Source organism: Plasmodium relictum (assembly GCF_900005765.1).
Source record: "Plasmodium relictum strain SGS1 genome assembly, chromosome: 6".
NCBI classification, from domain to species: Eukaryota; Apicomplexa; class Aconoidasida; order Haemosporida; family Plasmodiidae; genus Plasmodium; species Plasmodium relictum.
This window is the reverse complement of record NC_041684.1, coordinates 407,482-423,395: the sequence shown is the minus strand read 5'-3', so window position 1 is coordinate 423,395 and position 15,914 is coordinate 407,482. Positions and strand designations below refer to the sequence as shown.

General features: G+C 17.1%; 6 protein-coding genes across 6 annotated transcripts; 4 read left to right on the top strand and 2 right to left on the bottom strand.

Annotated features, from left to right (window-relative positions):
- Nucleotides 1-1,690: 1,690 nt before the first annotated feature.
- PRELSG_0610200 (conserved Plasmodium protein, unknown function) lies at nt 1,691-1,906 on the top strand (the record flags this gene model as incomplete). The annotated part of the gene is made up of 1 exon (XM_028675559.1): nt 1,691-1,906. One exon carries the CDS (start codon nt 1,691-1,693, stop codon nt 1,904-1,906), a length of 216 nt encoding a protein of 71 aa, XP_028532135.1.
- Nucleotides 1,907-3,191: 1,285 nt separating this feature from the next.
- CDC20 (cell division cycle protein 20 homolog, putative) lies at nt 3,192-4,790 on the top strand (the record flags this gene model as incomplete). Its single annotated transcript, XM_028675558.1, has 1 exon — nt 3,192-4,790. One exon carries the CDS (start codon nt 3,192-3,194, stop codon nt 4,788-4,790), a length of 1,599 nt encoding a protein of 532 aa, XP_028532134.1.
- Nucleotides 4,791-5,875: 1,085 nt separating this feature from the next.
- PRELSG_0610000 (conserved Plasmodium protein, unknown function) lies at nt 5,876-8,665 on the bottom strand (the record flags this gene model as incomplete). Its single annotated transcript, XM_028675555.1, has 1 exon — nt 5,876-8,665. The coding sequence occupies one exon, from the start codon at nt 8,663-8,665 to the stop codon at nt 5,876-5,878; it is 2,790 nt and encodes a 929-aa protein (XP_028532133.1).
- Nucleotides 8,666-9,411: 746 nt separating this feature from the next.
- PRELSG_0609900 (conserved Plasmodium protein, unknown function) lies at nt 9,412-10,965 on the top strand (the record flags this gene model as incomplete). The annotated part of the gene is made up of 1 exon (XM_028675554.1): nt 9,412-10,965. The coding sequence occupies one exon, from the start codon at nt 9,412-9,414 to the stop codon at nt 10,963-10,965; it is 1,554 nt and encodes a 517-aa protein (XP_028532132.1).
- A 495-nt stretch (nt 10,966-11,460) lies between these two features.
- PRELSG_0609800 (conserved Plasmodium protein, unknown function) lies at nt 11,461-12,410 on the bottom strand (the record flags this gene model as incomplete). The annotated part of the gene is made up of 5 exons (XM_028675553.1): nt 11,461-11,606; nt 11,750-11,810; nt 11,887-11,967; nt 12,059-12,161; nt 12,268-12,410. The coding sequence occupies 5 exons, from the start codon at nt 12,408-12,410 to the stop codon at nt 11,461-11,463; spliced, it is 534 nt and encodes a 177-aa protein (XP_028532131.1).
- Nucleotides 12,411-14,076: 1,666 nt separating this feature from the next.
- PRELSG_0609700 (conserved Plasmodium protein, unknown function) lies at nt 14,077-15,378 on the top strand (the record flags this gene model as incomplete). Its single annotated transcript, XM_028675552.1, has 3 exons — nt 14,077-14,208; nt 14,365-15,063; nt 15,193-15,378. The coding sequence occupies 3 exons, from the start codon at nt 14,077-14,079 to the stop codon at nt 15,376-15,378; spliced, it is 1,017 nt and encodes a 338-aa protein (XP_028532130.1).
- Nucleotides 15,379-15,914: the final 536 nt, after the last annotated feature.

Sequence of the window (15,914 nt, the reverse complement as noted above, 5' to 3'; positions counted from 1 at the left end):
CCGAGCGAAAAGTTTTATGTTTAATACTTTTTTCTTTTTTAATCTTTTTACTTCATATATTATGATTAAAAAAGGCATATAAAAACTAGAAACTTTTTGAAGTTACTAAAATCTACAAAAAAAAAAAAATTCAGCAAAGGACTTAAGGAAAGAAAAATATTTATTTTGTTTATATCAGTTACAGAAATCATATTCATATAATTCTACAAGAATTGAACAAATATTTTTGATAAAAAAATTATAAAAGAGTAATAATGTATCTAAATATAAAAATTGTTTCAAATAATATTTAAAGCAAGAATTTTATTTTAAATTAAATGTTTTTCTCTAGATGCGACAGGACACTTTAAATAGAAATGTATCTCTTATCATTTCACAAAAATAAGTAATTGTTCCAAAGGTAAAATAATTTTTTTAAATAAAAAAAGTGAATAAAATATTTCATACATAGAGAAAAGAAAATAACATATATACCAAAAATTCACATATAATTTAAGTGAATATAAAATTATATTTTTCTAAAGACATAATATATTGTGTTGCTTTATAAAAGAGTTTATAAATAATTTTTTTCATATTTTTTTTTAAATTATATATTCATATTTACTTATATTTTTAACAAATTATTTTATACATATAATTTTTAATTTTCACTTTATAATTTTTTGTATAAATGATAACTTTATTTTTAATTGAATTTTTATTGATAAATGAATAAAATTTATTATCCTTATAATTGTGTTTTCTTTACTTGTCCGTATTTATTATAGTCGTTTATTAACCAATTTTTTAAATAAATAGCAAACATATTATTATTTTAATGAATTCCTTTTAATATTAGTGTTTTAGTTTATTGAAGTTTTTCTTGAAAAATATATGATTTTATTCATGGTAGTATATCCATATAATTATCCATAAGAATATTATAAATTTTCTCTTAAAATAAAATTAGTAAAATTAATATTAATTTAAATTTATACCTTGGCTCTTTTTTTTTTTTTTTTTTTATAAACATACATATACAATATATTAATATGATCTCTTAATAGGAGAAATAATTTCCTGTATAAAAAAAAAAAAATAATAAATAAATAAAAACTAGTTATAATTCTCATAATTGCATGTTTTATCTTATATTTGAACATATTTTTAAGAGTTGTACTTTAATTATACTTAATTTCTCATATAATTTTTCTTTAACACACACAAGCTTATTTTTCTTTTGCATATTTAATACTTAATTTTTTTTTTTTTACAACTAGAACCTTTACCATTATATATTTAAGTTTCCTTTACAGCCAAATTGTAAAAAAAAAAAAATATTATACATGCAACAAAAAAAAAGTGTGTATTTTTTCTTAACTAAATAATAAAATGCAAAAAAAGATAGCTTTTTTTTTTTTTTCCCCCCCCCGTAGCTTTTGAGAATTTGTCTATATTAAAAAAAAATTTTCTTTTTAACTTTTCAATGTAAAATTTAAATTTTAAATTTTATTTTTTTATTTTTCTATTTCTATTTATTTAAAAATCTTGAATATTTTTTTTAAGAATAAATCTATTATATCTTTGATTTATACACTGACTTCATTATTTAAAATAGATCAAAATATTATAAATTATATGATTTTGTTATATATATATTTGATTTTTTTTTTTTTTATTTATTTATTTTTTTTAATTTAATCGCAATATGTACTCAACCCAATATTATTCATATGATACAATATATCAACCTTATTATCCAGGATATGTACTATATGAAGTACCTCGAGAGAAGAATATTTTTTGCAGTTTAACTGAAGCATTATGTAGTGGTGTAGGACTAATAATAACCTCCTTAGCCTCCATTTGTGTTGCTTCTACTGATTTGTTAATAAGAAGTTGTGATAGCAGAAAGAACTCATAAGGAAAATCAATTCTTTGCAAAAAAAAAAAAAAAAAAAAAAGGAAAAGAACATGTAAAAAAAATTGAAGGTTTATTTATTATATTGAATTTTTAAAAATATTTTATATCAGAAGTTTATATATTTCAAATATTTAAAAAAAAAATTTTATATAATTTTTTTTTCATATTAATTTTTTAATTATCTTAATATGAACATATTAAAAAATATATACATTAACACCTCAAGATGTTACATTAAATATATTTTATTAAAATAATGTAATAATTGCAAAATTAAATTTTAATAATATATTTAACATATTTTATTTATGGTTAAATGATAAACGTTGTTCTTTCGAATAAATATTACAATTGGCGTTTGCTTATTTATTTGGAAATACTGTTGCTATATAAAATTTACAGCATATTCTTGTCTTTTTTTTTTTTTTTGCAAATTTTTTTTTTTATTATTTTTTTTTTGTTATTTTTTCATTTTAAACTTTATTTCTATTTTATTTTATTTTTATTCTTATTTTTTTTATAAAAATTTACATAAAATGAATATTTTTTGAGATTAATTATAAATTCTTTTAAAATGTTAAAATATCATTAGACATTCAATATAATCCTATGACACTACATAAAAGAGAATATATAATCTAGAAAATAATATTTAATAATATTAAAAGAATATCACTGATAGATAAATAAATAAGACCCCATATTTTTATTATATATATAAAAAAAAATATTCCATATAATATTATGCATATTTCATAGTTTCTAAAAATGTAGAAAAAAATAGAATATATATAAAAAAAAAAAAAATAATTGAAAACAAGATATATTTATTTAACAAGTAGAAACAATAATACGCTTCTAAAATAAAATTAGGTGTTATTCATTATTCTTAGGAGAGTTATTTTTCATTAAAATTATGAGATAATTTCATTTTATTTTTCATTAAAAATTTAAAAGAATACACAGTTTTTCTCACATTAAATTTAATTATTCTTTTATTGATTTAAAAATTTTATGCATCAAATAATGATTATTTAAATAACTGTTTATACGAGTTTATTATAGACATAATTTTTTTTGATTTAAAACACCTATAAGTATATATATATATATATTTTTATGTAAAAAAAAAAAAAAATTAAATGTAACAAAACTTTCCTAAAAGGTACATATATATATTTCTATATGGTTTTAAGTAATGAAAAAATATATATATACATATAAGGCATATATATTTAATGCATGAAAAATTTTACAGAAATTGAAAAATGAAAGTGAAATAAAAATGGAAAATTTTTTTTTGAGAAATGATTACAACAATAATAATATATCAGAAAAAATAATTAAAGGATTTGAAAGAAATGAAATATCTTTGCCAAATAAGAATTTTGGTCAATTTTCCATATGGAATGAAAAAATGAGTAATAGCATTTTCATTAATAATTTATTGGACGAATATGAATTTGATATAGAACCTAATGAATTATATTCTAATTATATATACAAAATTAGATATAGCAGACAAAGTGCCTATAATATAAAAATTGATGAATATACATTAAAAAGAAAAATATTAGAAATAAATAAAAAAAATAATAATAAAGTTTTCATAAAATATATGAATAATGATAATAAAGATACTTACTTTGATAAAAGAAAAGAAGTTAGAAATTATAAAAATAACAATTTTATAAAAAATAAAATAATAGAAAATGCTAATAAAAATGATGATAACAATAAAAATATATTTTTAGAAAATTCATTTAACGACATAGTTCTTAAAGAAAATAAAAATAAGTTATCTATCAATCCGTTTTCCTATTTTTTTTCTTATCCTTCTTATATTCTTAATTCCTACAAAAAAGAAAAGAGAAAAATACCTAAAGAACCATACTGCATTTTACAGGCTCCTAATCTAGTAGATGATTTTTATTTAAATTTACTAGATTGGTCAAAGAAAAATATAATAGCAGTTGGTTTAGATAATAAGTTATGCTTATGGAATAATGAGGCATGTAAATGTGAAGAATTATTTGACTTAGATCAAATACAGAAAAAAAGAAAAGAAAAAAAAAAAAAAATAGAAATAAAAAAATCAATAACATCTTTAAAATGGAATATTTTTGGAAATTATTTGGCTGTTGGTCTATCAAACGGTGTTGTAGAAATATGGGATATTGAAAAAGGAGTTAAAATGAGGAAATATAAAAATCACAAATTAAGAGTTGGTGCATTGTGTTGGTATTACGACACCTTAACATCCGGTAGTAGAGATAATAATATTATTGTCTGCGACTTAAGAAGTAAAGAATCTAGTTATATACAATTAGAAAAACATAAATCTGAAGTATGTGGATTAGAATGGAATCACAACGGAAAACAACTAGCTTCAGGAAGTAATGACAATTCTATATATATATGGGAAAACAATACAAAGAACTCTGTTTTTCATTTTACAAAACATAAGGCTGCAGTAAAAGCTATTTCTTGGTGTCCTCATAAAAATAATTTACTAATTAGTGGAGGTGGTTCAGCTGATAAAAAAATTTATTTTTGGAATACTAACACTGGTAAATGTATAAATGAAATAACTACAAATTCTCAAGTTTCAAACATTTTGTGGTCAAAAAATACTCAAGAATTTATATCAACTCATAGTTATTCACTTAATCAAATTATTATATGGAATTATCCTCAATTAGAAAAAGTTTCTATGTTATCAGGCCATAACTTAAGAGTGCTATATTTATCATTAAGTGCTGATGGGACATCAATTGCTACTGGTTCACCAGATGAGACTATAAGATTTTGGAATATTTTCCCTAGAGATAATAATTTCTCTTTTATTCCTCCTTTTTCAGATTGCTATGAAATTATCAGATAGTTCTTTTTTCTGACTTGAGAAACATGTTATAGCATCAACTTTAAATATTAAAAAAAAAAAATTATATAATATATTTATATACATAAAAAATTATCATATAAAAATATCTAAATCAAGTTTAAAAAAGTATTTTTTTTTTTTTTTTAATTTCATATAGTTTATAATAAAAAAATAAAATAAGAATATTTTATGAAAATAATATTAAATCATATTATATTTCATTTATAAAAATTATCATATAATGAGAAAAAAAAAAAAAAAAAATAATAAATTAAAAAATTATAATTCATAATAAGTTCAAAATTCTACATATGTCTTTAATGATATTACTTTTTTTTAAGGTACCTAATACTTTTGAAAAGTAACAGAAAAATTAGGCTATTATTAAGAAATTATTATGTATATAATTAATTGCATAAAATAAAATAAAATTATATTTAAAACTTTTTTAAATTCCATTCATATACTTAAAATATGAAAATACCCAGTAATATATAAAAAAAAAAAAAAAGAATTATTAGACTGACTAATATTTTTTTTTTTTAAATTTCTAATATTATAACTTATTTTCTATGACCCATTTATTCTCCATTGAATACACAAATGTCTTTGGATTATGATATTTAAATTTTAAAAGATTGAAGCACATAAATATAAATATTATAATTTTTAAAAGTTATTCTTAAGAGATCAATGAATATTATAAGAAAAAATCACATCTTTAACTTAATAGTATATTAATATTGCTTATTAAATAAAGACTAATACATAAATATTCTGATTCATTAATAATAACATATACATTTTAATTTAAATTCATTGAACAAATAAATATAAAACTAATTGCATTTTATAAAAATAATCATAATTATCAATTAAAATATAATTATAATAAATATTGGAAAATATTTCATTTTTATATGAATCTTTATTATGAGATATTCAATTTTTATTAAAAAAAAATTATCAGTAGTACAGAATTTTAATTTTTTTTTTTGTATTTCCAAATTATTTGTTTTTTAAATAACACAATTTTAATTTATATTTTTTGAAAAGCTCTTTTTTTTTTTTCTCTCTCTCTCCTTTCATATATAATCTTTTTTTTTTTTAAATTTACAATGTGTATAATAAGATGATATTTTATTATTATGTTTTAAATTATTTATATTTCTTTCACTTGTTTTTATGATTGTATCATTGCTATTTGTATTCAATCTTTTAAATTTTGTGTTTTTATTGTAATTCAAAAGAGGCAATTTACTATAAGTTTGATCACCGTTTTCTAAAGGGAAATTTTGTTTCAAAGAATTTTCATCTGAATTTTCTTCCCATTTTTTCATATTATTATTATATATATTATATTTTGAATATAAATTACTAAAATAATCAAAATACTCTATATTATCATATCTTGAATTGTTTTCAACTTCAGTATCTTCACTTAAAGAATAAAAGCTGTCGCTTAACATTGAATTATATTCGCTTATACTTTCAAGTGAATTATTACTCTTTTTTTTTAAATCTTTATAAATATCATTTGAGAAATGTTTGTTTCTCTTTCTTATTTGAGAATTCTCCACAACATTTTTTCTTTTATTTATATTTTTAAAAACATTAGAATCAGAACACATTTCACTATAATTATTCAATTTTTTACTTAAAAAGTAATTTTTTTTATATTTATCTATATTTTTTAAATTTTCAAAAGTTGAATTAAGTTCATTTATTTTCATTTTTATGTTCATGTGCGCATCTGAAATATTAATATTACCTCTTATAAATTTATCATAATTCAATTCTTCGAATTGAATACCTCTAATAAACTTATCATTATCATACTTTTCATATTCATCATTATTATTATTTTCTAAATTTTTATCATATTTGTATTTATCACATGTATTATCATTATTGTTACTTATTTTTTTTTTATATATTTCATATTTATTATTATTATCATTACTAACATTTTTATCATATTCATATTTATTATTATTATCGTTACTAATAGTTTTATCATATTCATATTTTTCAGATGTACTATCATTATTGTTACTCATTTTTTTATTATAGTCATATTCTTCACATTTGTTATTTTTATTATTTCTTATTCTCTTTTTATAATCATTCATATTATATATATCATTATTATCTATGACATTTTTAGTATAAAAGCATTCTTTATTTTTACTATTTATCATAAGCTTATCACGATTCGATTCTCTGCTTTTATTATTATTGTGAATTAATTGATCATATTCCTTTTCACTTAATATATTTTTTTTATTATCTTTTGAAAATTTAAAATTATAATTAAAATCATTATATTGTTCATTTAAATGATTTTTCATTATATTGCTTATGTTATGAATGCTATCATTTTTAAAATTTTGTATATAATCATTTTGATTAATATTAAATTTTTTATTAGTTTCATTACGCAATTCATTTTTTTCATTATTTAAATTGTTAAAAGCATCTATATTGGATCTACCGAATTCACTGTTAAAAAATGACTCTTGTTGAACTCCTTTTTTTAATTTTTTATCTTGTTTTATAATCAAATCTTTTTCCTCAAAAAAATTATTTTGCTGATTAAAATATATATCTTGAAAATCATTTGAAGCCTTTATGTCACTATATTCAAGTCCTTTAAAGTTACATGAAATATTGAAGTATGAAGTAAAGTGTACACAACCTGTAATAATATCATTAAAATTTCTACTACTAACAGAATTAGTTTCATAATTGTCAGGCAAATAAATGTCTGTATCTATACCTTCATAGCTGGAATCATATTCATCACTTGAATTATCATCAGATAAATAAAAAACAAAAGAATTAGAATATTCTTCTTTGAAATTTACATAAGAACTTTTTTCTGAATTATTATCTTTATAATAATACTTATCGTCATAAATTTTTTTATTTTTTATATTGGTTATTCTTTTTCTATTATTTTCTAAAATTTGAGTAATAATTCTACCAAAATAAATAACTAAATTTTCTTTAAAATTCTTTGTTGAGAATAAACATAATAAATTTAAATCTGAACAAAATTTAATTATATTTTTTAATTCATTAAGAGGCAACGACATGCTATGATCTTCAAATTTTTTATTCTTAAAAAAATACTTAGTTTTACAAGAAGGAATAGCAATAAATTTGTTGTTATAAAAAAATTGCTCTCTTTTTACTTTTTCTTTATTTAAACTAAATTCAGATGTTTCTAATGAACTTATAACGAAAGAATTGTCAGTATTTTTTAAAAATATGTTTCTTTCATTTGCTAAATCTTTGAGGTTAAGAAGAAATAAAGTTGGTTCTACTTGTATTATTGATTCATTTTTATATATATAATTTTTTAATGGGGTATTAAATGATCTTAATTTTAATACTGCACTAAAGTAAGTATTACATTTTTTAAATTTTATAACTATTTCTAAAATATTTAATTTTTCCTTATTAAATTTTAATATTAATTTAGAAATATTTAAATTGCATTTTTTATTTTTTCCTTGATAGTTTTCTTCCTTGTCATAATTCTTTATTAAATTTATATCATTACTTTTTTTATTATAAGAGTAATATCCATTATTTTTAAATTGTTTCACTATTTTATGACTATATATACAATTATAAAAATCTTTAGCATTAACAGTACCATTTATATTTTTTATATCAACATTTATTTCATTTAACATAAAAAACTTCTTATCTATATAAATAATTAATTCATTAGTTAAGCCATTAGATCCGCTTAATTGTAATTTATTTTGTGTTAATCTAAAATGCAAATTTTCACAAATTGATGTAAATAATTTTAATATTTTTTCAAATATTTCTATATACGGTTCTTTTATTACTAATTCCATTACGTATCTAACATTATATACATCTATATATTTCTCAAAAATACTACTATATTTTACTTTTTTTAGGAATAAAAAAAAAAATTCCGCTAAAATAAAAGTGTATCCAATAAATATTTTAGTTATATTCCTTTACCTTGATTATTCATTTAATATCCTTAATGTAATTTTTTTATTTTTAATTTATTTCATTTATTTATTTTTTTTTATAAATTTTTCTACATAATAATAATTCATATATAATTAATAACTTGTATATAAAAAAATAACATATATATATATATATATATATATATATATATATATATATATATATATATATATATATATTTATTTATTTATTTAAATATATATAATTTTTATTTATTTGTTCTAATTTAAAATTAGCTTTATGCTGTCATTTTATGTTATATTTTCACAAACTTTTTTTTTTTAAAGGTATTCAGAAAAAATATATGAATATATTTATATATATATATATATATACACATATAAAAAGAGTACAGAAACGAAGATATATATATTAAATTATTTGTTCGTATATAATTTTAAAATAAAATATATAAAAAGCATCAATGTAAATAACAAGTATTATTTTTAACATATAATTAATTATCTATTTCTCTTATGTATGTATAGAAATTTTTTTTTTTTTTTTTTTTGCTTTTTTAAATTATGAATGATTTATATAACTTAAAAAAAAATTATAAAAACAATGATTTTTACAGCAAATTATGGGAAAATGTAAAATGTTCTTAAAATATGATTTAAAAAAAATATTTATTAAATCAAAAGTTATAAAGAAATGGAGGAGTTATTGTAGTACCAGTTTATTAAATTATAAACAAGAAGAACTTCATAAATATTCATGCATTGTCCCTTATAAAAGTGATGATACATTAACACTTGAATCTATATATGATAAAAAATATAATCACGTTTTTAGTGATAACAACATTGAAGTTGAATCAAACTTATTTTATTTATATAAATTACTTATAAATAGTCGTACAATTGAACAAATTAGACTTGAAATACATAACTCGTATTGTGCTTATGAAAATAATTTTATAAATAATATTAAAAATATTAATTGGTCTACTTATATTCCATTTAGTAGTATTTTCGTTACACCTCAAATAAATATACGAAGCATAAAGTCTCGTTTATATCACACATGTATGTTAAAAAATATTATTTTAAGTGTTATTAAAAGACAACAACAGTTATACATTGAAAAAAATGGTGATCAAAATATTTTTTTAAAAAAAAAAAAAATTGACCCTTCTAAATTAGAACCATTAAAAATAAATATATTATTTAAATACAACGAATGCAAAATAAATATAAATGTAAGTAATGATATGAATAAGCGCATTTATATAGCATATAAAAATCAAGATTCTTTAAAAAGTACAATTGTTGCATCAGCTAGCTTTAAAATAAATTTCTTTAAATATATGAATTCTTCAAAAAAATTATATATAATTGATCCATTCTGTGGTGATGGAACACTTTTACTAGAAATTCTCAGTATTTTATTATGCATTCCAAATGGATCACCAAGTATTACTTATCCTATTTTAACTTTTCCTTTACATTCGCCTTCAACATTTTTTAACGTATTAAATGAGATAAATATTTGTCCACACAAAGATATTAATCAAGTATATTTATTAGGAGGTGACGAAAATAAAGACAATATATATAAAGCAAATCAGAATTTAAAAAAATTTTTGGATACTATGCCACTAAGTATTAATGAAGAATATAATGATAATAATCACATATATAATAACGATAAATCACCACCTATTTCAAATGATAATGAAGAAAATTCAAATAATAATAATAAAAAATGTGATAAATTAAATAATAATGAATATAAAAGTATTAAAAAGGGAGATAATTTTTACTCTGATTTTAATATTCTTAACACATTCCATTTAAGAGAAATATTTCAAGACCAAAAAAAAATAAATTTATGTAACAATAATTTTTCTTGGAAAAATATAAAGTTTTGTTCTTTAAATTTCCTAAAATTAAATAACATAATCGAAAATTGTATCATAATTACAAATATAGTAAATATGGAAAAAAAAAAAATAAAAAAATTTGAAAAGCTAATTTTAAGATCAGAAATTTTAAATACATATGTTTTTGCTCAAGAAAAATATAAAGAAAAAACTCAATTAAAATTTAAACTTATTTTACGTTTTGTTTCTGATGGACGAAATATAATTTTTCTACAACTCTTTAACAAAACAAAAAAAAAAATTTATGATGATTTTGAAGAATACTGAACAATATATATATATATATATATATCATATATTTTTTTTTTTTATGTTTCTAATTTATTTTTTTTTTCTTTTATCATATAAAATTTATTTCTAAATTTGTATTTTATGTTTGTAAATTCCTTTATGAATGTTAATATTAAAATATTCTTTATTTCTAATCTCCATTTTAATAAATAATTTTTTTTTATGTTATTTATGAAGAAAAAAAAGAAAAAAAATCATTAATAAAAAAACTAATTAATCTTTTAAATTAATACATTAAAAAATACCTGAAAAATATGCTAAAATTTAAAATATCTAAAACTTTTATTCAATTTTTTGTTTTTTTTTTTCTCATTCATAATTATTTTTTAAATTTTAATCAATGCTTTAAATTGTAGAAATAAAAAGTTTGACTAATTGAGCATATATATTAAATATTTAAATAATATAAAAAAAATAGTGCATTTATATTAAAAGGAAAAAAAAAAAAAAAAAAAAAAAAATCTTAAATATTTAATTTATTACATTTAATATATCGTAAACAATATTTTTTAAATTTTCATCACAAAAAGTTTTATTATCCCACTGTCTTTTAACTTCTAATAATTTTTCCTTATAAAAATTGGACATACTTTCTAATTCCATTTTCCTCTTATTTTCTATAAAATATTAAAAAAAAAAAAGAAAAAATTATTAAGATATATAAATAATTTATAATATTTTCAATATATATACATATATTTTTATTTAATATATAAATAAAACTATTGTATATTCTCTGAAATATTCTTTCATTTTAAACCTATAAGTATTTTATTGTCTAAATATTCAATATGTAAATCTTTCAGATCTTTTTTGATTTCCTTAAAAATACAAGAAATACAAAATATCTTATATAAAAATGTGCTTATTTTGCTTAAGAAAAAAAAAAAGTCTAACCTCAGATTGCTTAATTATATCATTAAAATTATTTTTATATTTTTTTTTAAAATTTTGGCAATATATGTAATAATCATTCAACTAATTTGGAAAATTAAAAAAAAAAGAAAAAATTAGATGTAAATTAACTATATATATATATATAATATTCAAAATTAATAAAATAATATACTTCTTTTTCTTTATTTTTTGCTTCTTTCTGTATATAGTCTATTGTGTTAATTTCTTCATTTTTATAAACCTCCTCTTGTTCTTTAAAAAAAATATTTAAATTACTAATATAAAAAAAAATAAAATAAAACAAAAAAATTTAGAGGAATTTTTAGTATTATATTTTTTCAATAAATTTTAATTTCTTTTTGTGTTTTTTTTCAATCAAACCTTTTTATTTTAATTTTATCTAGGTTTTCTTTTTTATTATTTCTACATTTAGTTTTCTTTGGTAATGTTTCTTTTTTCTTTTTTTCCATTAAATTTAGAATCATATCATTGATATCGTTCTCTTTTAGTGCTTTGATAGTCATAATTAAAGTTTAAAAAAAAATATAAAAAAAAAAAATAAATAAAACAAAAATAAAACAAGACAAAACAAAAAACTTTTTGGTTATACAAAAATTAATTATATGTAATAAATCAATAAAAAAAGGAAAGATTTAATTTTTTTTTTTTTTTTATAAAATTAAAAGATGTCTATATATTAACATTACAATTATGTGTTACTATTTTATAAATGAAAATATTCCTGTGTAATATCCTTTTATTTTTTTTTTTCTTTTTCGAATATGTGAACTGTACTTTTTATTTATTCCTCATTTTTTTCTTTTTTTTTTTTTTCATTACATTCTATTATTATAAAAACTAATGATTGTATTGTATGTTGATTTTAAAAAAAGTATAAAAATAAATTTTTTATCACTTTTTTGTAATTTTATTAATTCCTAGAAAAATATTTTTTACTTGTATATTTTTTTATTTTTATAAGATTAATCTTATGAAATATATTTTTGTTTAAAGAGTAATAAAATTATTAAAGAATACCGTAGTTATTGTACCTCTTCAAAAATGTAGAAACATAAATAAAAAAAAAAAAAAATACATAAAAATATCGTATGTCTAATATAATTTTTCTTGCTTTTTGTTTTTCATTTATTGCAAAATAAATTTTTCTTTTTTTTTTTTTAAAATATTGATACTTTATTATTTCAATTAAAAATAAAAGGTAACCTTTTTTTACTTTTATTATTTTATAAGAAATAAAACTTATTGAAATGAATAAAAAAATATACAATATGTTAGGATTCTATTATATCTACAACATTTTTCCAAAGGTTCATATTTTTTCATTTGCTTTAATATAATTCTAATAATTACTTAATTTTGATATAAATTTAATATCTGATTTTACATATTTGTGTATGCCATTAATTTTTATGATATTTTTTTCTTTTTTTTTTTTTGTTATTGACTTATTTTAAATTCACAATTATGTTTATAACTTTTTTTCAAACTCTATGTTTTCTTGTAATAATGAATTTGTGTAAATTTCTTTTATTACTACAACATTTATATCTAGATATAAAAATTTATAATATTATTTCTTTATTTCTACCTTTAAATTATTATTTCAATAACACAATAATTTTACTATTAAGTTTTTTACTTTAGTTCTACTTAATTCCTATTTACATGCAAAAAAATTTCAATTTTAAAAAATGGAAATTTTTTTTTTTTTATGTGAATATATATAAATAATTCAATTAAGTTTTTTTTTTTTTTTTTTTTTAAACAATATTGTTTAATTATTTATATTATGTATTTTATATATTTTATAAATATGAATGGTACTATTAATTATTTTTAATTTTCAATTAATAAAAATACTCAAAATATAATAAAAGCTTTTTTAATTTTAATAAATAATTAAAATATAATAAAGATAAATATTATTTATCTTAAAATATATATGTTTATATATGAATTTTTTTACAATATTTAAAATAAATTTAAGAAATATACATATACATATATTTTAAATTTGGTAAACTATTTTGTGTAAATTTTTTTATCATAGCTTATTTTAACTTTACAACATACAGCTTTCTTTATTTTGTTTTTTATTTGATATTATATTAAAACAAATATTTCCAATTCAAAAAAAAAGAAAAAAGAATTCACAAACTGTAAGGAAAAATGAATGCAAGGAGTAATATGTTTCAAATTTTAAGACAAGAAGATAAAATAAAAAGAAAATCAAAAAAACTCAAAGAAGAACAATTAAAAAAAGAAAATGAAAAAAAAGATATCAATAATTTTACTTTCGATGTAACAATAATATTTAATTAATATTTATGTTTCTTTTTTTTTTTTTTTCTTCTTCTAATTATCATATTTTTTATATTTTATTAATGTTATCTTTCATTTTTTTATTTTTTTTTTATTAAAAATATTTTTAAAATATTAATTCGTAAATTTTTTTAGATAAATAAATATTCATCTTGGGTGGATATTATTGATGATTATGATGAATTTTTTTATGAAGTAGATAAATTAAAAGATTTAGACAAATCTAAGGAAGTTGATAAAGATGATAAGAATAAAAAAAAAGAAAAAAAAAAGAAGCTAGAAGAAGTTAGTGAAGAGAGTGAAGAAAGTGAAGAAAGTAATGAAGAAGAAAAAAAAGAAAAAGAAAAGAATGATAAAAAGGATAAAGAAAAGGAAAATAAAAAAGATAAAGAAAATAAAAATAAAAATAAAAAAAAAAACAATAATTATAATTCAAGCAATTTGAACAAAAAAAAGCAAACAGAGAAAAAAAAATCATCTAAAAAAGAAAAGGAAATGAAAAATTTTGAAAATATATTATTGGAATTTACAAAGAATGATATAAATAATAAAGAAAATATTTTAAATGAAAATAACGAAGAAAATAATATTTCAAAAGAAGAAATAGAACAAGATTCTAATAGAAATAAAGCTGATAATGTATTAGAAAATGAAAATCAAGATAAATTAAAAAAAAAAAAAAAGAAAAAAAAGAAAGAAAAAAAAAAGAATGATGAAATGAATGATTTATTAAAGAGAGAAGAAAACAATGAAGAGGGAACTTTAGATAAATTAAATGAGACATTAAATTTAACTAGTCAAAATAATGATGAAAAACCTAAAGAAAATAATGATGTAAAAAAAAAAAAAAAAAAAATTGTTTTTTTTTTATAAAAATATAATATTGTTTTCATAAAAATAATTAAAAATATAAAATATATGTTTATATGCTTATATATATATATATTTTTAATTCCCTTTTAGACAATTCCTGTAAATGAAAAATTAAAACTTCTATTAAACAAAAATTCAAAAAAAAAAAAAAAGAGAGAAAAAATTGACGATATTATAGCAATAGTGGAAAAGGAAGAAAATATAAAGCAAAAACAAAAAGAAAAATTAAAACAAAAGGAAAAGCAAAAACTAAAATTAAAACAAAAAACAAAGTAAATGATAATTCTATTATTTAATGTAATTGTATTAGACATATAGGTTTCTTTAGCACAAACTATATATAGTTGCAAACAGAAAAATAATATAAAATAATAAAAAAAAAATATTATTTTTATTTGTTATTTATACATAAATGATATGTTTTTTAAAATTTCGTCTTTTATTCTAATAAAAATGTAAAACTTATATGTATAAATATGCTATATATATGTATGTATAATTTTTTTTTTTTTTTGTAATTGTTAATATAATTTTATTAAAGCATATAAAAAAATAAAAAAAATAGTATCATTCATTTTCATATATTTGAAAACTTTTTATCAATAAAATGCATACAGAAATATAAAAGCAAAATTTTTTAAGATAATAATATATTCTTAAAAATTAAGATATTTGTTAAAATAACACTTTGAAAAAATAAATTTCTTTTTTTATATTTTTCTTTATATAAGCTACATATAAAGAAAGCAAATTTTTATATTTAATAGTTGTCTAATTTTATATTTTATTAACATTAGATAAAAATAAGAGAA